This window comes from Beta vulgaris, chromosome 5 (genome assembly GCF_026745355.1).
Source record: "Beta vulgaris subsp. vulgaris cultivar EL10 chromosome 5, EL10.2, whole genome shotgun sequence".
Classification (NCBI taxonomy): domain Eukaryota; kingdom Viridiplantae; phylum Streptophyta; class Magnoliopsida; order Caryophyllales; family Amaranthaceae; genus Beta; species Beta vulgaris.
In genome coordinates this window covers 52529192-52552086 of record NC_079206.1, presented here as the reverse complement: position 1 = coordinate 52552086, position 22895 = coordinate 52529192, and the positions used below count along the sequence as shown (strand labels likewise).

The window sequence follows — 22895 nt, the reverse complement described above, 5'->3', positions numbered from 1 at the left end:
ACAGCGAGGATTATTTGTGAGGTTCCTCTTAGCTCTATTGGTGTTACTCAAAAGACGATCGTGCATTGTTAGCCAGAGAAACACACGAATTCTTTGCTGGACTCGAAGCTTCCAAATCAAGTTCCAACTCCCATCTTTGAGCTCTTCCTCATCCTTACGAATAAGTTGCATAGCTGATTTAATGGAGAATTTACCTCGAGGGGTACCTCCCCAGTACATTAGATCTGCTGTTGTGGCATCAGGTTTCATTTCGTGGGCATCAATTTGCTTAATGGCTTGCGGGGGCAGTAGATTTGCGAATTCATTCCACTTCCACCCATTCTCGCCATCCCATAAATCTGCGACTCTGATTTGGTGTTTGGCTTTAAAGAAAAGAGATTAATTTTCTCCAATTACTTTTGAGGTTTTAACTTTTAATAAGCTCCAAGTAGATATCAAAATTGTCATAACCTTCACTTGTTATCAACCAATTTTTTAGATACAACATTTGATTATTTTAATGAGCTCACCAACAAGGCAAATAATATACTGCATCTGTTATTAATTGTTACCCCTTTGACATTTTTCATTATTACATTCCACTTTGACCATAGTTTGTGATTTGTATGTAAGGAAAAATATAATTCTGTGGATCTTGTTAGATTTGTTTTAATATATACTTCCTCTATTTCTTTAATTGAACCATTTCGTTTCTGGCACTATTTATTAACCAATTTGTTAAGCTATCTCACATTATTATATAATAGAAAAACATAGTCAAGTGGGGTCTTGTTAGATTTGTCTCAATGCAAGGATTCCAAATATCATAATTTTTTATAATTTTTAATTATACGCAATTATAGATATTGACGTTTAAAGATTAGTCTCGGTAAACGTAAAAAGGAAAAAAATAAATGTTGCAATAAAAAAATAGAGGACGTATTTTACAAATATCTTTTGCATTGTCATGCGTGAAAATTGAAAAGTGTAGGTGTAACAAACTTTTAGAAACAAATGGAGTATTTAAAAGATATAGAGGAAGCATGTTTTAGAGTTCATACGAGCACGCTTCTTGATGCGTAACTTTAATCATTAATATATCTAATTCTCTACAAGTAAAAATTATAAAAATTTGATATTTTAAAACTAGATTTCAAGGTGAATCTAACAAGATCTCTGTTGGAAGTAAAGCTGAAAAAACGTGTAATTGATTGGCTCCCGATGCCATTGGGCGGTGGTGCCCGATCGGGCGAAGGCCAAAAGTATTTGTTTTTCGAATTTTTGAATATTTTCTTGGATCCTTTTTGTAACCTCCTCTTAATTACGTGGTTTGAGAATGGTTTTCATCCTTATAATAATAATAATAATTTATTCTAGTCCATCATTGCTCTTGATGATGGGAGTTTTGATCCTTCATTGTCATGAGTTTAACTGGATTTATTAATATCATTAGATTCCTTGGAGTCCTTTATTTCTTTGGTATGTTACTTCTCCTTCTCTAATCTTATAAACAGTCTTCATTTTTCTGATTTTGGGTATGTAACAACCCTGAATTTCCATTTTCTTTAGAAAACATAACATAGTACAAAACATGGACAATTCAAGAGTCGTTATGTCGCGATTATTAAACATTTAATAACCGCAAGGCGAAAGATATTACTACTAATATATAAATTTATTATTAACTATTACAACTAAAAGGAAATGTAATTAATTAATACACTCCTATAACAACCCGTAATTTTAAACTATTGCAGAGGAAGTCTTTAACTTTAATAAATCTACATCTAGGTGAAGTCAACGCTCTCACCCCAATATAAGCTAGTCACCGTCAAGCCCTGCACATTAAAAAAAATGTAATATCAGCCAAAAGGACAAGTAAGATTTCATACGAATAACAACTTTGAGCTATCCAATATGCAGGTGGAATACATACATAGTATTCCACAAAATCATTTCACTTGTACAACATTCAACTTTAATATAATAGGCAACCTTCAATAATTCAAATCCACTTTACTTTCTAAACCATTATGTAAAGCTTTTAAATACTTCCTTCGGTTTTTTTACTTAGAACACTTTCCTAAAAGGGAAATAATTAATTACTTGCAACACTTTCTACTTTTGCTTTTCCTTTCTCTCTATCTCTCTCCAATCACATGGGACCCTCTTTTTTTTTTTTTTTCTCTCTACCACTCTCCTACCCAAAAATTTGCATTGGAATTAATGAAAAAAAGTGTTGCAAGTAAAAAAAAAAAAAGAGGAATTATAACCTTTTGAGTCTCTAGTATGCACACCCCTAACTCCATAACGAATCTAGAAGGAAGACAATTGGCAAGAGTATTGATCAACATACTCCCAACTACTAAGTAGATTGTTGAGACATTGTTAACTCAACCTACTTTCCATACTCAGGGAATACCGCTTACCGGCAACCCCACATTTTTTTACAAACTTAATGAACTTAGTAATAATTAGGAACTTCCTCCTTTTTAATAATCTCAAACTTTTCTCACGAAGAACTTTCTCCTTTTAATATAATTCTCTTAAATAATCTTATAAATTATTTTGATATAAATATCGTCATCAAAATAATTAAAAGCTCCATAAATAGCATCGTGAAAACGATTCCAAACTCAATATAAATCAATATGAAATACTTTATGAAATAATTTGTACAAGTTTAATATGAAATCTTACCTTAGCTTATTAGAAAACCTTAATCCACTTCATTTATGAACCATCAAAAACAAAGAAAAGGAAACTCCATCCATTAATTTGAGCTTGGAAGAGTAGCACTCACCATGAAAGTGAGCTTGGTAGAGCAGAAGCAACTGGACGTATTGTATGTGCCAATTGCCATTTAGCTAATAAGCTTGGGGATATTGAGGTTCCACAAACGGTGCTTCCAGATACTGTATTTGAAGCAGTTGTTCGAATTCCCAAATTTTATAATTTTTTTTGTTTGAAGTGAGAGAAATGTGAGAATGATGAAAGTAAGAGCATGTTCAGTGGTTAGACCCTTCAAGGGGTTTATCAAATATTATATTAATTTTCTCTCCTCCACATCATTCATACCCGATCTACTCAAAAACCTCAATTTTCTTACTTTCAATGGTTAGACGGTTAGACCAACTTTTAGGGTCATCAAATTCTCTCTCCTATTACTTATCATACCCCACTATATTTTCCCTCACATTGATATATCCCAAATTTATGACTTTCGGTTAATTCAACATATACTAATGGTGAATAGTTATAATTGAATAATTTTTTTATTTGTGTTATAACTAATAGTTTAATGCTAAGTATTCAATGAGAAAAGAAGTGTTTAAAAAATGTATGAAAAATATATCAATATTGGCCTCTATTTATAGAGGGGGAAAAATAGTGTGTTTGGTAAAAAAAATTTCAAAAAAGATAGACCATATTCATAAAATAATACTAAAAAAGTACGAAGAATGACATCTTTATATTTTTTCACCCACTCTCATTGCGCCACATGGCTCTTAGTTTTCTTGTTTACAAAATAACAAGATTGTTAAACGGTTCATAATGATGAACTGTTTAACACTCTCTCTCCTCTCTTTTTTTTTTTAATCTTTTTTTATATTATTTTCACTACTCTATCTCCTCATAAATCCCTTTGGGTCCAACTGGTGGGTATACTCTAATGAAAATGGCAGAGATCAAAACCTTCATTTTTTGGATCAATTTTTTTTTTGTTAATTATATACAATTTTGAATATAAAATCTCCTTTTTTGTTTTTCTTCCAAAAAATATACATATTTGAAATGATGAATTCATAAATACATGAAAAAACAAATGTAAAATCTCTATACTTTCCGTCCACATGACTTTTTGACTCAACGAGGAGGAAAAAGTAAACTTGACAATAGTCAATATACAGTATATTTATATAGATATTGTGCAACTTTTTCAATATTGCTTTTTCTAAAAGACGGGTTCACGGATATCCTTGTCCCCTTATGAATCTTTTTAAAAAAAAATCTCGTTTCATTGTTTCTATTCTCATGCTTACAGTATTTCTTTAAGATTGCTTCAAATCGAACAAATCAGGCACCAAGAGGACAGAGGTAATACACTAATACTTATCTTCTACCTTCATTAATGCTTATTTCTCTAGTTCGTGTACTGCTTATTTAGTACTAACACGAATCATTTATACTCCCTCCGTTTCTTTTAAATGACACAGTTTCTGTTTTTTAAGAATTTTGTCACTTAAAAAGAAAGGTAATTTAAGGATCCTATCATCACATTTCCAGAACAGATTATTTCCTTTCTGTCTCTCCTCTCTCCCTGGAACTTCATACATATAACTAGGGCTTTGCTAAACACCGCCCTAGTATTTCCTAGTAACGCCCTAATACGGTATTTTTATACCGTATTTATATATTTGTATTTCTTTCTCTCTCTCCTCCCCTTACTCACCCTAATTTTGTAGTCACTAGTCAGTGTATAACCATGACATATGTGTTTGATCTGTTATTTGTTTCATTCAGGGTCTGTTCTCCCAAGCTTATTTTCAGTTCAGTTTAATTCATTTCAGCTCTTGATAATACTTTTACTCTCACATATCACTATTCATTTCAATTCAGTTCAGTTGAATTCAGTTCAGTTCAGCTGTTTTATGCCGAAGAGAACATGCCCTTATCATTGGATATGATTTTGAGTTAATTAATTTATTGGGTACTTTTCTCAAATTTTTAGTAAAATCAGGAGATCTTGTCAAGCTTAAAGAGAAGGACCTTTGAAGTAGAATTATAGAGGAAAGTCAGTTGAATCAATAGACTATTTACTTAAACACATACATCAGGTTTATGTTTATGAGACATTGAAGTAATCTTTAAGTGTGAACAATAGTCATAATGTCACCATATAAAAGCTTGTTGTGTCTTATTAATCCCTACTGTCATCCAAAAAAACATGGTGATTGCTGATGCAATAATGTAAACTTATCAGTTCATATTGAGATTTCCTACATCTACATCACATGAAAACTCTTTTGATTATTGTCTTAGTGGCTAGAAGTAATGAAAATCGAAGTTCATGAGTTCGGGTTATATTTTTAAGAAGTAATACTTTCAGTTGTATTTGTTCTGTTCAAGCCTGCATGATGTTGAAAAGTGCGGTTTTCAAGCAGTGAACAACGATACATACAAGTTTCTCTTAGATACTAAAGAAAACTGTGTTCTCGTAATTCTGTCCAAGGGCTTCGTACTTTTTAGTAGTCTTTGCAGTTTTAACATTCAAAGAGTCTCTTTGGGTTCACATACAGATGGATTGGCTGCGAGATTGGCTATCCGATATCTTTGTTGGAAAATCTGATGTTGGTACAGAGCTTGATCATACTGTGATTCAGCCGATAAAGAAGCAAAGAAAAGAAGTTCATCACTTGTTGACAGCCTTGGAAGGGAATCGTTATGAGGATCAAAGCATAGTGAAGCATGGTCAAGAACAGGGTTCTTCTTCCAAGTCCCAGCTTACAGGTTTCATAGATTGGCTATCTGGTCATTCTTCTGTATGTCAGAAGATGAGAGCTTTCAGTTTTGAAATAAGACGGCTGATTGCTCGAGCATCTGATGTCCGCAAAGAACTTGAGCATGCTGAGATTCAGCCTGGGAAGAAACGAAGGATAGAGGTTCAACACTGGTTGACAGATATTGAGCGGATAAAAGGTGAGATTCGAGGCATGGCAATGTATGGTCAAGAGCAAAGATCTTTTTCTTCCAGCTCCAAGCTTGTTCAGCGCATAGAAAACATCACGAAAGAAGTTAGTGAACTGATTCAGCAGGGCAGATTTCCAAATGGACTTGTATTGCACGATCATGACAGCACGAGATTGCCGTTTCCACCAATAGTCCCATGGGGGAGGATGTTTGCATTGAATTCTAAAACAATCCTGCAATGGTTAGAAGACCACAATCACTGTATTATGGGCGTGTATGGGATGGGAGGTGTAGGGAAAACTACCCTATTGATGTCTATATACAATGTGCTGCAGGCACATTGTGATATTTATGGGCTTGCTTACTGGGTAGCCGTCTCACAAAATTGCAGTGTGCACAAGTTGCAAAAACACATTGCTAAAGAACTTGGAGTGGAACTTTGTGAAGAAGATGATGAGAGGAAGAGAGCGGCTATACTACACAAGACATTATCTGGGAAGACACAAACTGTACTCATTCTAGATGACATGTGGAAACCATTCCTAGGAAATGAAGTTGGTATTCCACTTGAAGGCAATAATTGCAAGATTATTCTAAGCACTCGTTCGTTAGAAGTGTGTCGGAGAATGGGATGCAAAATTTTTGTCATCAAGGCAGAAGTTCTTCAAGAAGGTGAAGCTTGGGACTTGTTCAGGGACAAGCTTGGGGACAATAACACACTCACTGTGGAAGCAGAACAACTAGCAAGATCTGTAGCAAGGGAGTGTGGTGGTTTACCACTTGCAGTTGCTACAATGGCTCGGAGTATGAGTGGGATTGTTGATATTTACGAGTGGCAAAATGCTTTAACTGAGCTGAGGAAACCTGCTATTGGGCAAGTTGACATGAAAGATGATGTGTTATCGAAATTGCAGTACAGTTATGATCGCCTGAATGACAAGATGTTCAAGAACGCTTTCTTAAGCTGTGTATTATATTTTGGAGACGACAGCATAAAGAGAACAGAATTGATTGATCTTTGGGTTAGTGAGGGGCTGCTGGATGAGATAGAGAGAAGAGAAGAACAGGTAATAAAAGGGCATACGATCCTGAATAGACTGGAAAACTCATGTCTGCTGGAAACGATCACTGGTCAGGGTAATGAAAAAAGTGTGAAGATGCATGATCTGATAAGAGACATGGCCATCATGATCACACATGAAATTCCTCATGTCATGGCCAAATATGGAGAAACATTGCTGAAAGTGCCAGAAAAGGAGCATTGGAGCAAGGATCTAGAGAAGGTTTCTCTGTGCTGGAACCATATAGAAAAGATTCCGTGTGGTATGGCACCTATGACCCCAAAACTCACCGTGCTGATGCTCAATGGTAACCCCTTGAAGTGGATCCCAGAATCATTCTTTGCACACATGACAACTCTCAGAATTCTTGGTTTGTCGGGGACGGATATTGAGAGGCTACCCGATAGTTTATCTGATTTGGAAAATCTAAGGATGCTCCTACTTAAATGTGATAAGCTAACATATGTGCCTTCACTAGAAAAGCTTACGAAACTGAGGGTTTTGGAGCTTCCTTGTAATGAAAATTTTTTAGCACCTAGAGGGATTGAAAGCTTGAAGAGTCTTGAGAAACTTACGCCTGATGTGTGGGAGACAAACAACGTGACTTGCTTTAATGAAGTGGTAGAATCTTGGCAAGTCTGTGAACTGTTCTGGGAGGAATTTAGGCTGATTGGTAAGGGGCACATGTGTGGAAAAGTAGACGCTGAGGACATACTTAGGTTTTGCGACAAGAAAGTGGTAGTATTAGGTGTAGGATTTGGTGATCTTGAATCAACTCCTGTGCTTCCAAGCAAAACTGATGGGCTATTTATCAAGAATGTTACTATAGAAGGAAGTAGTAGCCTGGGTCTGGGAGATGTTTTCCCTTCATTGGCTCGTGCAAAAGATTTAAAGGCACTGGTCATAAGAGCGTGTACAGGTTTAGAACATATATCTGCATCACCGAATCTACTTCCAGCTGCCGCCTTTTGGCACCTAAAGAAGTTAGTTATTGAGGAGTGTCCTGAAATGAAGGTGGTGTTTTCGCGCGAATTCTTACAGCAGAAGCAACCTCTTCTCCCAAATCTGGAGCACATTAGTGTGTTTTTGTGTGACAGAGTGGAAGAGATATTTGAAACAGGAGACAGGGAGAACGAGTATGATAAAATCAATGCTACCAAATCTAGTCTCGTTCTCCCTAAATTAAGGAATTTAAGTTTGTCAAGTCTACCAAAATTGAGCAGCATATACAGGGGATCGTTTTTCTGCACTTCTCTGGAAGTGCTTCTGATACATAATTGTTCAGAGCTAGTGGAGATATTTGAAACACCATTCTTTCTCAATAAAACTATTCTTTCTCTCCCTAACTTAAGGGAACTACGCTTAACGAAGCTTCCAAAGCTAAGCAGCATATATAGAGGCCTACTCCTATGCACTTCTATGCAAGAGCTTCGCTTAGACAGATCTCTAAATTTGAACCTGGTGCCATCATTGTCTCGACACATACTTTGTGACTCTTCAACGTCTACTTTGGTTTCTCTCCCTACTGATCCAAGTTTTTGGGACTTCTTGCATCGCAATCTCCCTAAGGATGCGCATCATCTTTCTGATCTAATCGAAGACACTGTTATTGTATGTGATATCATGTTAAACAACAGCAACATTATCAGAACCCAGCTGAAACAGTAACTGAATGACATTGGCTGCACTTAGTTCTGCTTAGCTTCCTTTCGCCTTTTTCATGCATGCTTTGGTTAATTGCTTCACTGTATATATGTCTGTATCCTCTTGTTTGGTAAAATAATTCACACATTTGTCCATTGTAAACATCCAACATGTATGAATATCCAATATTGTAACTGTTGTAACAAACAATGTAATATCAACATTTTTTCAAACACAAGACTCATAATTCTTTTATAGATAGCAACCAACATGTTCTGTAAAACAAGGTTAATTATTATCTGCCTTTTGTAAAATAGTCAAATCAAAAAGAAGGAGATAGGGAGAAGAACAAACCTGAATGGAAATAGTTAAAAGTGCAGTTGATCCTAGTGGAAGAAGTAAGAGCATGGTTAGTGGAGAGTGCCCCTCCAATTTTTTGTTAAGGACGACAAGTCATTGAGTGAAATCTAATGGTGTAGTCAACTGGTCATTGAGCGACACATATTATATGACCATAAAATAATATTGGGTTATTAAAATAATAGAATAGAAGATTTGAACTTGATTACTCCTTGCATTGAGCTTGTCGTGCAACTCAGAAGATTCAAACTTGATTACTCATTGCTTTGTGTAATTATGAGAGTTCAGCTTGTTTACTCCTTTGTCTCCTTGTATTAAGTGTGTCGTACGTGGACTCGTGTGTAAGGCTATGTTTAGTTCACCTGAAATTTTCTGATTTGTACTTTTCTGATCTGATCTGAACTTATTTTTTGTGATTTGATCTGATTTACAAGATCTTATCTTTTATAAAATATATTATTACTATTATATTATCACTTTCACAAAGTCTTAAAAAAGACGGTCTCACGTTAGTCTTAACGTGAGACCTGACTAGCCCAAGAGATACATTTTTAGAATACGGACCGTGTCTCACAAATTCTCACGAGAATATTTTGGCGAATTAGTTAATATTTCTGGCGAATTAGTTAAGTATTTTAGCACAATAGTTTACAGCGGGTAATCTTTATGCAGACTTCCATTGTTTTTTAGTTAACATATTCAATACATTAGTTAGTGTTGTTCTATAATTAGTTAAGATTAATTGAGCATTATTTTGGTTTCTAATATAAATGAAGAAACAATTTTTTTACAAATCTAAAATGTCAAATAAAAAAGACAACCTGAAAAAATAACTTAAAACAACCTAGCATTTTGAGTAATTATTGTACCAATTTCAGTTTGGTTCTTGGAATTTATTTTTTTAGTCTTCTCAAAATGACTTTTCTTTCTTGCAGTTCCTCTCTTTATTTTTGAACTATACGGTTATAAAATAACCAATGTAGTTATACTTGATGAGCATCATTCTTCTACGATTGGTTTTGTTGTTAAGACTTTATTTATGATTGCAAGAGTATCTTCATAGACTTCTTGGAGTGCCTTTCTTGCATTTTCATTATCTTGACTTTTGAGAATGAGATTGTAAAACTAATTTTCTCGCGGTTTCATATCGCCATGTGGTCACATTGGTTTATCTATTCATTTCTCGATTCCACACTTTCTTCTTTACATATCTAATCCACCTTTTGCACATATACCCATGTAGTATCTTTGTGATTGAACGCATGTACATGATTTGTAAGCATGAAAATACAACAATCCTAGCAGCATAACTATTACGAATAAATTAATAACTAATAACATTTAGGTATTAGTTATCTTTTTCAAATAAAAAGTTAAACTTTCAAATGCAAAAATTAAGTTTTCGGTACCAAAAGTGATCTGATCTGTTTCTTCAAAGTTTTTGCAAGTGCAAGTTATCATCTAACAATGGGCAGTATATATTACCCTTTTTAATGAATATGTATCAAACTCTTCTTTCACTTCAACATGATAAACATCTTATCAAGTGAAAAAATAAAGTAAGTGTTTGTGGACATTATCATTGCAAACTCGTGCTCAAATATTTTACTTACATCCAAATTAAACATCCAATGCATGTTGTATGCAGAGGATGTAGGAGGAAAACAATATACGTTTTAGGGCGTCTCGATGGATTAGAGAAAAAAGAGAGAATGTTTATGTATACTGAAGTTAGGGTCAATAAAATGCATTATAATCTGGAATATATGATATAACTAATATACTCCAGTGCTTAACTAATATATACTCCAACGCTTAACTAATATACTTCAGCGCTTAACTAATTCATCCAGAAGCAATCTAAGGCTAGCATAACTAATAGGTGCAAGCGCTTAACTAATTAACTGTTGGTTTGATGCACGTACGTGATGTGAGCATGACATCAGCGGTCTCACGTTAACACTAACGTGACACCGTCTCTCCAAAGACGGACTCTATTACTTTTGTAATTCATTATTATGCAATACATATAAGATCTTATTTATAGTATTACTATTATTATCATTTTATTTCTATTACAACTTTTACACAACTTTTATTATAGTAATTATTATTATCATTATTATAATAACAACAATAATTATAATCATAATAATAATTATTACTAAAAATAATTATATAACCCAAGTCATTAATTTATAAGAGCACTTATAAAATGTTTCACACTTTCCCTTAAAAAAAATGTTTCATACTTGAGAAGTCGACATACCCAGCTCTTTTTTTTTTCCATATAAAATGAAATAAGATATACAAACAACTATGACTTGTGCAAGAAAGAATTAAATAACGTGCAACTTCAAATAGCTAGAGAGATTTGGAATTCGGTAGGAAGAGGTATACCGAATCTAAATTTATAATTTGTATCTCGCACTTAGCTTATTTATTTTGAAATGTAATCCGAACTTAGTAGTTTCATTGTCATGAATTTGAGCTATCATATTTTATATATTTCTTATTTTTGTGTCAATCTTATGTTCTTAACACGTGGGTTTTAATTTTTTATTATTTAATAACAATAAAATAACTTAAAATAATGATAACAACAAGATTAATAATAATTATCAATATTAATAATTAATAAGTACAACAGCAATAATAATAATTCTTTTGAACAAATATACTAGTAAATAATAATATTAATAGTAATAATGAGTTTTTAAATATAAACATGATATGATCTGAACTGATCTGAACTTATTTTTTCTGATCTGATCTGATTAAATCTGAAATAAGCAAAAATAAGGTGAACTGAACATAGCCTAACACATAAGATTTTATAAAAGTGAACATAAGTAAATTATGTTACTTAGGCTTACTAAAATTATTGAAGAAGATATGTGCCCTATTTTTACTATTGTTTGGAATCCGTATAAAAATACAACCAATAAAGCTACCTAAGAAATAAAGTATGTCCATCTACTTTGTGAAAATTCTATTGTGCTTCCAGGAGCACAGTGCTCATCATGCACCCAGTAAATTTGTTTCATTTTTCAACAAATGTTCATTTTAAGCATATTTTTCAGAAAAAAAATGTTCTATTTTCTGTAAAATAAGCAAATATTCAATTTCAACAAATGTTCGTTTTAAGCTTATTTTTCAGCAGAAAATTATGTCCTATATTTCGTGAATTTGTTTTATTTTGATAAGCAAATAATCTATTTTTAAAAATGTTCTTTTAAAACTTATTTTCTACCAAAAAATATGTTCTAATTTCCTTGAGAGTATGTTTAATATTTGATACGCATATGTTCTATTTAAGTAATTGAATTCTAGTAATGTTCCACTTCAACAATAATGTTCATTTTCGTATTTGGATTCTGCTAATGTTCCACTTCAATAGTAAAATGTTATTTTTCATAAATAAATTCTTGTAATATTCCATTTCAACAATAAAATATTTGTTTTTGTAAGTGAATTTAGTAATGTTCCACTTCAACAATAAAATGTTCGTTTTCGTATTCGTAAATGTTCTATTTTTTTGTGGAAGCACAATTCTCAAGGGAGCACAATGCACACATTATCTACTTTGACTATATATTTATCCCTTATATATAAGGAAAAAAAAGTGATATATACCTCTCAATGTGTATGTTTGAAATATTAAATTTTATTAATTTGTAAGCATATGTATTAATTATTTATTTAACAAAAACAAAAACGATATTAATAATCAAATATGTCTTTAAAACTAACTATATATAATACTCTAAAAAATATGATCCAGTATTCTTAATTTCTTATACAATATTGACTTTTTTTATAAGATGAAACGAGAGAGTTCATAAGGACTAAGGAGTAGACATGCATTACATCTGTGAATTGAGCATGCACGTAATATAAGATTATCTTCTTTAGCAGTTAGGATACTTTTGTCAATATAAATTAGATAGCTATTACCTGTCAAAAAAAAAAAAAAAATTAGATAGCTATTATATTCTGAGATGTCACCCCTCAAACATCGCCACGTGTCATAACATTTACAACATGGACTCTCCCCATTATTTTAAGAGACATAAACCTCCTCCAAAAAAAATCCAAATAATTATTTTTAAAAAATAAATCAGGAAAAAAAAACCGTTTTCCTCCCATAAAAACAGTTTTGAGTCTAAAGTCTAAACCACTCCCCCCACTTTCTCTCATAACCAAAAACCCTCCTCCCTTTGATCCAAATTTATAGTACGTAGTAGTTTTTTTTTTCCATTTTCTTCCCTAAGAAAAAAACAATCTATTTCTTTTTCTTCTTCAAAATCATCTACCAAACAATTATTATGGCAAAGATAAGCAACATTATAATCACAACCCTTAATTTTGTAACAACAATCCTTTCATTAGTAGCCATAGGAATCTACATTTACCTTCACTTCATCAATGAAAGTCCAACACACTGTCAAAAAATGGTTGAGTTACCTATTCTTATCATAGGACTTGTCTTACTCTTAATATCTCTACTTGGTTTAATAGGTTCATGGTGTCAAATCTCTTCCTTACTTTGGATTTACCTTGTTGCTTTGGTGCTTATTATCCTTGGTTGGTTCATTTTCACGGTTTTCGTCTTCTTTGTGACGAATAAAGGCGCCGGAAAAGTGGTTTCTGGTGTAGGAATTGAGGAGTATAGGCTTGGAAACTACAATCATTGGTTACAAAAACATGTTGTTAATGGAAACAATTGGGTTCAAATAAGGAGTTGTTTGGTTGATAGTAAAGTTTGTGACTCTATTGATGTTGATTATACCAAGAATGGGCTTGATTTTCTTAAAAATAGATTGACTCCAATTCAGGTATGAATTTGTAAACATTTTTGTTTTTTTTGTTTTTTACCTAGTGGTGTACAATTTTTAGGGTAATGCATGGTTTTAATCCTTTGTGGGTTGTGATTTTTAGTTGGTGTTAATCTTGTGGTCGTCTATTTTGTTACAAGTTGATAACCAATTAAAATGTTGTGACAATACATCTAAATTCTAGTCTCTCTATTAATTTATTTGGAGATGTGTTAATCTTAAAATATGTACATGGTTGATTAGTCGGCTAGCTTTAATTTTGATGAAACTTTCTTTTTGTGTTTTACTTGATTATATCATTCGTCAAGTTTTAATTTTGATGAAACTTTTGTGTTTTACTTGATTATATGATTCGACAAGTTTTAATTTTGATGAAACTTTCTTTTTATGTTGCATTTGGATATAATTTCTCTTCTTTTAAAAAGTGGTTACTTTTTGTCTTTGACAGTAATAGGTGGTTACTGTTCATTTCTTTTATTTGAAAATTCTCTATCACAGGGTTTAGTTTTGCATTTGGCAAAGTCTAACGCCTCTATTGATGCATATTACATTGCATCTTTTAAATTGCCATATTTTTCATGATTTATAGATACTACTTACTTTGTTTTGGAACTTAATGATCATGATATTTGAAGTACTTTAACTCTTGGAGTGTATTTCAAAATATACACTTTGTGGTGCTTAAAGTGTTTCTTACTATTGTATTAAGTAATTATCTACTTATAATACTATTTGTTACAATTATTGTGGTGCTAAAAAGTTTCTCATCATTTTCCATCTTTTTTTCTAAACAAAATTTCTCCAGTCTAGCTGTTGCAAGCCACCAACATTATGTGGGTTTACACATAAGAATGCAACCTATTGGGAGGTTCCGAAGACCGGGCCGGGCTCGGCGGATTCCGACTGCAAGGCATGGAGCAACGAGCAGAATAGGTTGTGCTACGATTGCAAGTCTTGTAAGGCAGGTGTACTTGCCAACCTGAGGAAGGAGTGGCGCCATTTCTTGATCTTCAATGGCATCATTATTGCCCTTCTCTTTGTCATTTATATGATAGGTTGTTGTGCAGTACGCAACAGTCATCATCGTTTATTAAAATACCCTTAGTAACTTTTTAATTTGGTCATGTACGTTGTGTTTTTAGTATAGTTTAGCTTAAGTTTATCATAGGAGTCATAGGACATATTTGGATATTCCCTTAAGTTTTAGAAACGATTGTGTTAGTTAGCTAGTTTGGTTTATTTGTTATTAGGCGTAAATTGTAACTTAGAGTAACACTTACATCACAACTAGTTTGAGGCTTTGAGCTATTCAAGGTTAACTTTTTAAGATGTGGGATTATAGAAGATATATGGTACACCTTGGAGTCCATAACTCTATTAATATCTAATATTTAATATTTATGTGTGATTGCTTATGTTAATGTAAACGGCCTCAATTGTCTTAATCAATTCTTTTACCTTACTAATAGTGATGAACTAGTTTTTTTTGCCCGAGCGATGTCTCGGGTCAGTTACAATAAACAAATTTGTTATTATTTTTAAATTTCATAATTTATTTTGCTACTTTTCTTATTTTTTGTCCATTAATAAATTTGAAAATTCACGTCACGACCTAATAAGGAAAAAATTAAAATGTTTGAGTTTGAAAACAATACCTTAAAAGGCATTGTGGTAAGAGAATGATATTAATAATATTCTCTTGTAAGTTACATAATAAGAGTGTTAGAGATATATATATTTGTTTAAGCCTTTTTAGTTAATTATAATTATTACAAGACTTCATCATATTTTATTTGAAACAGTAGACAACAAAGTCATACTGTATTGAAGGTTAACTCTTACTTTTCATTTCAAAGGTCACGTGTTCGATACCTTGCACTTACACATTTTTTTAAAGTAATGAGTACACATAAACATAAAATATTTGCATTAGAAATTTGAGGAGAGTGCCACGTGGCTCATATACTTTCTTTCGCAAGGCTTTTGATATATTTATATAGATATTTCTATGGCAATGTTTACAAAATGGACTTCCACTAAAATCTATATTACAACAACGACAAATCACTAATGAAAACCTCTGTCCTGTTTGTAAGCACACTACTGAAACTATTGACCATCTTTTCTTCTCTTGTCCATCCATTTCTCAATATTGGAATTCACAAAGGATAAAACAAAAGATACATAACATAGTTCCACTCGAGCTCACTCAAAGCATTACTGATATCCGATCTTATCCAAAAGCATTACAAATTTTTTTGTTATAATATCTGGAGTATTTGGAAAGAACGTAATTTAATAGTATTTGAAAACAGTACTATTAATTTCAATCGAATTTATTACAGAGCGTGGCATATGTATTCGGAATGGAACACACGATATATGATGGACTTTTCTTTTACTATTTCTCATTTTCCTCCTTGCAGGTTCCAAAAATCAATTGCAGTCTACTGGAAACCACCTCCCGTCGGGTATCATAAATTAAATTTTGATGGATCAGTTAATGGCCCTTCAGCTGCTGCTGGTGTGGTTATTAGAGACTCTACTGGACAGATTGTGGGAGCACAAGTATATCGATTTGGACAAACCTCGGCACTGGTTGCAGAAGCATGGGGGTTAAGGAATGGACTCCTTCTCGCTCTCCACAGGGATATAAAAGAATTATACATTGAAGGAGATAACCAAATGGTTATAAGAATATTGCAAGGACAATATGCTTGCCCCTGGATCATACAAACTCTCATTGAAGATATACGCCAACTGCTAAGCCAATTCAGATATTATACCATCAATCATATTTTTCGGGAAACAAATCGAGTAGTAGATATTCTTTTAAAAAAAGGCCATACCAATTCTGCTGCCACAATTGACTTCGACCCCTCCACCGATCCCCATCTTCAAAAAATTGTTCTTCTGGATTCGTTAGGTTTCTCCCTTGAGAGAAGGGTGCCCTAACTTAACTCTTGTACCCAATATATATATATATATATATATATATATATATATAATATATATATATATATAATATATATATATATATATATATATATATATATATATATATATATATATATATATAGATGGAAATCCTACATCTCATTTCGTACTCCATTTCCTATCCACATCTCTTATCTTTAGATACTAACACCTTTGATTTATGTTACTAATGAAATTATGTAACATAACAAAATAAGAAATGTCTATGTATACAATGAGAAATAGTCACATAGATGTTATTCGTCCTAGAAGTAGTAGGCATAATTTTTTGGTACATATGATATGAAAGACATCTTGTTAGATCAACATAAGATTTACAAATGAGATTAGAGGTTTATATTTCTTTTAGGCATGTGATCTAACACTTTTTTAATAGTTTATTTAATTACGATCATGGGTTAGTCAAGGTAGACTTTTATCCTTGAGTAGCTGTTTCTTTTAGGCTACTAAGGTGTCGGGCATCACCCGATGTTTTGGCTATTTGTGCCCAAACTCGGAAAATTGAGCTAGTCTAGTTGAACCCAAGACTAATACTTCATAATAAAGAATTGTATTTCGAGCCTAAAGAACTAAATTTTTTTCCCGAAAATCGGGTTGAAAAAAATTTGCCCAATCCATAGATTTTTCAACTAGATTTGATCAACTTTATTTTTAATTTTCGATCTCTTAGTATTTGTAGATATTACATTCAACAATTTACATAGAGTTTTAGAGAAAAGTACATATGTATATTGTTTATATGCACTATTTGCATACATCCATGACATCTTTGGTAATTTTTGTGAAAATAACTACCCAAACATCCCTAATTTTTTGAACAATACCCAAAATGTTCATCATTTTCTCCAAAATTATAAAAATTGCCATCAATATATACATTATTTGCATACTCATAATTTCGTCAAAGCTCAAGTTATGGTAACTAAGAGTTGTTGAAAAACATGTCTGAGGAACAAAAAGATTATTATATATCGAAAATTGGACCATATAATAATGAGATACTACAAGATTATCATTGCATTGTGATATTTGAGAATACCAAATAGTGCATATGACAATTTCAAAATTTTTAAGAAGGAAAAAGTATCTAAAAATACTTTATTTTGGGGAACGAGAAATGTGTAATTAACTAAAACAAAATCAAAGAAATATCATGCTCATAATCTTATTTCCTGAAATTGACGAAACACTCATGTTACATGAAAATGAGTAATGGAAAAAGGGACATTTAAATTCATCAAGTAATCAGTCTCAATTTCATGATCTGTTAATTTTTTTTTTGAGTAAATTTATATTTAATAAACAAATTAAATTTTTAATAAATTTTTTTATCAAATATAATTATCATAATGTGCGTAATTAGTAGAATTTGTGATTTAAATATTTTGTTAGCAACTGATTTCAAATCTATATATATCTCCATAATTAATAATTATTCATATCACATAAAATTTATCAATATTGTATTACATAACATAGTTAAATTTAATTTTAATATAATGATTATTTTTATTAGGTGATGATCCAATATTTAATTGTATTATTAATGCAGAGACGACTAATCCTTCGTTTAATCCAAATTTTTATTGATCATACGAGCTATTAATTTTATTCTAACCTATACACTTTAGCTATTTAGCATAACAAAACTAATGATATGATATAGTAATTAATTAAAAATATAATTCTTATAATCGATATCTAGGAAATATGGAGGAAGATGGAATTATGATATACAAGTATAAAATTAGATATTAATATATTGATTAAAGAAATAATCTAGAGGAGGTCCTGACTGACTTCAATTGCGTTGTATTACCTCCAGCCTTTATTAGTTTACACGTATTCCTTTTTGAGATGTCCCTTATTAGTTTACTCATTTCTTTGGTTTCTATTTTTAGAATGAGACCACTAACTTTCCATCACACATTCATTCAACTTTAACATAAAATAATGGTTTCTCTTTCCTTCTATGTTCCACAACATTGTGTCTCATAAAACTTTGTGCAAAAGAAACGAGTAAACTTATAAAGAACGAAGGGAGTATACACTATCCCAAATCCGAAAAAGGTGGAAGGTTGTTTTATAAGACTATAACCATGAAGAAAAAAATTAACGGTTTTATCACCATATACCCTTGACAATTTTTTTTTTGCACCATATACCCTTTTGACTTTTGAAATTCACCATATACCCCTCACTTTCAAAAAATACATCAGGCTACCATTGGAAGGAAATTGGAAAATGACTCCTAGTGAGAGAAACACTATTCTCTCTCTAGAATCTCAATGAAACAGTACAATTTTCACCCGTTTGAACCTCAGTGTAAGCTGGAGCAATGGAGAAGGGTTCGAAAAAAGGGAATGGTGGTGCTAAAAATACGAAGGTTAACAAGCAGACTGGTAATAAGCCTCAATCAATCGATGCGAGGAAGGAGAAGAATATCAATGAGCTGGTAGATGATGTTGCATTAAGTTGGACGTCGGATGAAGAAGCTTCAGATTCTTCTATTGATCATAATGTGTCGATTCAGGATAGAAATGCGTTTCTTGTTGCTAGAGAGCAGGTTGCAAGTTGGGTTGATTCTGTTTGAACTCCGGTTCGTGCTACTTCAGCGGTGAATCCGTCACCTCATCCGATGCAGAATCTAGCTAGTAACACAGGTAATATCACACTCCCTTCTAGTTGGAGAAATTCATTGTTCCATATATTGTGAATGAAGGCTTAAATTTGGAAAAGCATACTGAAATTCCTATTGAGCAAAATGTTATCAGTGATGACATCGTCACCATCACTATGGAGAACTAGATTACTAGAAATCTGTTGTATTATGCTATGTTTGGGGGGTTAAACCTCCCTTTCGTATTATTAATGGATTTATTAGGAGAATTTGGAGAAAATTTGGGATTGTGAAAGTTGCAATGTTGAAGAATGGTATGTTTGTGGTGAGATTTGGTTTTGTGGACTCCAAAAACCGTGCAATGTCTGATGGGCCTATTTTGTATGATGGTAAGCCTATGATAGTGAAGGAATGATCCCCTGAATTAAACATATCTAAGAGTGATGTTAAGTTTCTTCCAACTTGGATTAAACTACCTAGCTTACTCTTCAGTATTGGGGGCAAAATGCTTTATTCAAAATAGCAGGTTTGGTGGGTAAACCAATTAGAACTGACCGTGCTACAGCTCAAAAAGACATCCTTGAGTTTGCTCGGGTATGGTGGAGGTCTCTTTAGATCAACCATTCCCATCTGAGATAGTTTTCTGTAATGAAAAAGGAGTAATGCAATCTCAAGTTGTGATCTACGAATGCAAACCTGCAGTGTGAATCGACTATGGAGGTGTTAGTCATGATATGGTTCAATGTAGAAAGAAGAAAATGGAATTAGCTAAGGCTAAGCTCCAGCCTCAGCAGATTTGGGTTCCTAAAGTAGTTCAGGCTCCTAAGCAAGTCTTAGTGCAGCAAGGTGGCCAAGTGCAACAAGCTTCTTTACAAGGTCTTGTGCAACAAATTCAGAGTAAGGTTATGGTTCAGGGACCTGAACAAAATAAGTATCATCTGGGGATGTTAGAGACTATTCAGGAACATGTCACGGAAGAAGGAGGGGAGGAGGAGGCACAACTGCCAGTTATGCAACCACATGGGAATGAAGATAGCATGGCAGGTGTGAGATCAGGGGAGAGTAGCTCTGCAGGGCATGATCAAAACCTGGCAGTAGGAGGCTTTGTGATGCAAGTGGAGGTTACTTTACTCCCTCATGGATAAAGTAGAATTTTGGAATGTTAGAGGGCTCAATAGTCCTCAAAAACATGAGGATGTGAGGAATTTACTACATTCTCATAATTATGGATTATTTGATCTTCTGGAAATTAGGGTTAAATCTTGTAATTCTCATAATATTTACCCTAAAGTGTGTGTAAATTGGAGTCTGGTTACCAATTATAATGCTCAAAAGGGTGGCAGGATTTGGCTGATTTAGCTTCCTGACAAGTTTGAAGTGGATATTCTATTGAGCAATGCCCAGTTTATTCATAGTAAAGTGAAACATATCTCTACTGGTAGAATATTTTTCTTCACTATGATATGTTGCTCAAATGATGCAGAAGAAAGGAAGTTGGTTTGGGCTGACTTAGTGAGTTTGAAGGGGTCTATTGATGATGCTTGGGTTGTTAGTGGTGATTTTAATAATGTGGTTAACCTCAACGATAGAATTGATTTTGCTATCACTTTATCTGAAGTGGAAGGAATTAGAACATGTCTTAGAGAGTGTGGCCTGCTGGAGTTGGAATCTACTAGGCCATTCTATACTTGGTCGAATAAGCAGGAAGGTGTGGAAAGAGTCTTTTATAAGATAGATAGGGTGTTTTGTTAATGAGGTGTGGAGTATGAAATTTCCTAGCTCTCTTGCTAATTTCTTACCAGAGAGTGTCTCTGATCACAACCCTTGTATAATACAACTTGAATTGCTTAGGAACTCTACACCTAAGCCATTTAAGCTCTTTAACATGTGGACTAATGCTCCAATGTATGCTGAGATTATAGAGCAGGGGTGGTAAAAGACTGTGCAAGGGTGTGAGATGTTTAAGGTGGTTAAGAAGATGAAGATGTTGAAGCAGGATCTGAGAGAGCTCAACAGATCACATATCTCTAATATTGAAAATGAAGTTGAAATTGCTTACAAGAGATTGCTTGAAGCTCAAAGGCATGTTCGTGCAAATCCTAGTGATACTGAACTTTATCAGATTGAAGTTGAGGCTTGCAATCACTATAAAAACTTGAATAAAGATAGAATGAGCTACCTGCAACAACAAGTTAAAGAAGATTGGCTAAAAAGGAGGGATAGCAATACCGCGTATTATTATCATGCTTGTTTGAAGAAGAGAAGAGCTCAAAATCGTGTGTATAAGATTAAAGATACGAGGGGAGAATGGGTTGAGAATCAAGATGGAATTGAAACAGTTTTTATTGAATATTATGAGATGTTGCTTGGTACTACTCAGGAGAATAAAAAAAAGTGTTAGCAGAAATGTGATTTGTGAAGGCAGTAAGTTGAATTCTATGTAGCAAATCTTGTTAAGCAGGATTTTCAATAATGAAGGTGTAAAGGAGGCTCTATTTGATATTGATGATGGGAAGGCTCGTGGGCCAGATGGATTCTCTAGTAGATTTTTCAAGCATGCTTGGGGCATCATTGGTAATAACATATGTGCAGCAATGCTGGATTTCTTCCACACTGGTAGACTTTTGAAGCAGATTAATGCCACTACACTTAGTCTAATTCCCAAATGTGAGCAACCTAAGGATGTCACTCAATATAGGCCCATAGCTTGCTGCAATGTGCTATATAAAATCATCTCTAAAATGCTTTGTAAGAGATTGAAAAAGGTACTTCATGAGTTGATTAATCCTGTTCAAAGTGCATTTGTGGAAAATAGAGTGATTTTCCATAATATCCTTATTTACCAGGATATGTTAAGACATTATAAGAGAAAAAGTGAGCCAGCTAGGTGCACAATGAAAGTTGACCTTAGAAAAGCTTATGACTCTATTAGTTGGGACTTTCTGAAGGAATTGTTGCAAGGTCTTGGCTTTCCTGAGAAATTTGTGAAATGGGTGATGACCTATGTCACCACTCCTTCTTATTCCCTGAGTATTAATGGCAGTCTATGTGGTTTCTTTGTTGGTAAGAGAGGGTTAAGACAAGGAGATCATATATCTCCCCTTCTATTTGTCTTAGCCATGGAGTATTGTTCTAGACTGATGTCCAAGATGAGCAAGATGCCAGGGTTTGCTTTTCACTACAGATGTGCTCCATTGAAGCTTACTCACTTAATCTTTGCAGATGACTTAATGTTATTCTGTAAATGAGAAGTTCAATCTGCCATATTAATGAAAAGAGTCTTTGAGACTTTTTCAGATACATCTGGTTTGTTTGCTATCCAAGAGAAAACTGCTCTCTACTTTGGCAATGTGAAGGAGGAAGTGTAATGTAGGATTCTGCAGGTTATAAAATTCCAAAGAGGGGCATTTCCCTTCAAGTATCTGGGTGTTCCTATTACCTCCAAAAGACTTGCAAAATCTTACTGTGATGTTTTGGTTGACAAAATTGTGAAAAGAATTGTTTGCTATAGCTCAAGACATTTGTCATATGCTGGTAGATGTGTATTGATTAATTCTGTTATCATAAGCTTGCACACCTATTGGGCTCAGGTGTTCCTCCTCCCCAAGGGTGTTTTAGACAAGATTTTGCAAATTTATAGAGCTTTCTTATGGGAAGGCAGAACTGCCCTAACAAAGTCCCCTACTGTAGCATGGAGTGATATTT

General features: G+C 33.3%; 2 protein-coding genes across 2 annotated transcripts; both read left to right on the top strand.

Moving 5' to 3' along the window:
- Nucleotides 1-4060: 4060 nt before the first annotated feature.
- On the top strand, nt 4061-8625 carry LOC104893953 (probable disease resistance protein At1g61300). The gene is made up of 2 exons (XM_019249652.3): nt 4061-4077; nt 5242-8625. The coding sequence occupies exon 2, from the start codon at nt 5280-5282 to the stop codon at nt 8397-8399; it is 3120 nt and encodes a 1039-aa protein (XP_019105197.2). The 5' UTR covers nt 4061-4077; nt 5242-5279; the 3' UTR covers nt 8400-8625.
- A 4438-nt stretch (nt 8626-13063) lies between these two features.
- LOC130591450 (tetraspanin-8) lies at nt 13064-14678 on the top strand. The gene is made up of 2 exons (XM_057394773.1): nt 13064-13573; nt 14379-14678. The coding sequence occupies exons 1-2, from the start codon at nt 13064-13066 to the stop codon at nt 14676-14678; spliced, it is 810 nt and encodes a 269-aa protein (XP_057250756.1).
- The last annotated feature ends 8217 nt before the right edge of the window (nt 14679-22895 follow it).

What these genes read in the sequence shown, in the direction of transcription:
- LOC104893953 (XM_019249652.3), top strand. Translation starts at nt 5,280, where the DNA reads ATGGATTGGCTGCGAGATTGGCTATCCGATATCTTTGTTGGAAAATCT.
- LOC130591450 (XM_057394773.1), top strand. Translation starts at nt 13,064, where the DNA reads ATGGCAAAGATAAGCAACATTATAATCACAACCCTTAATTTTGTAACA. An exon ending in ATAGATTGACTCCAATTCAG is followed by an intron (nt 13,574 to 14,378) that starts GTATGAATTTGT and finishes AAATTTCTCCAG; the next exon opens with TCTAGCTGTTGCAAGCCACC.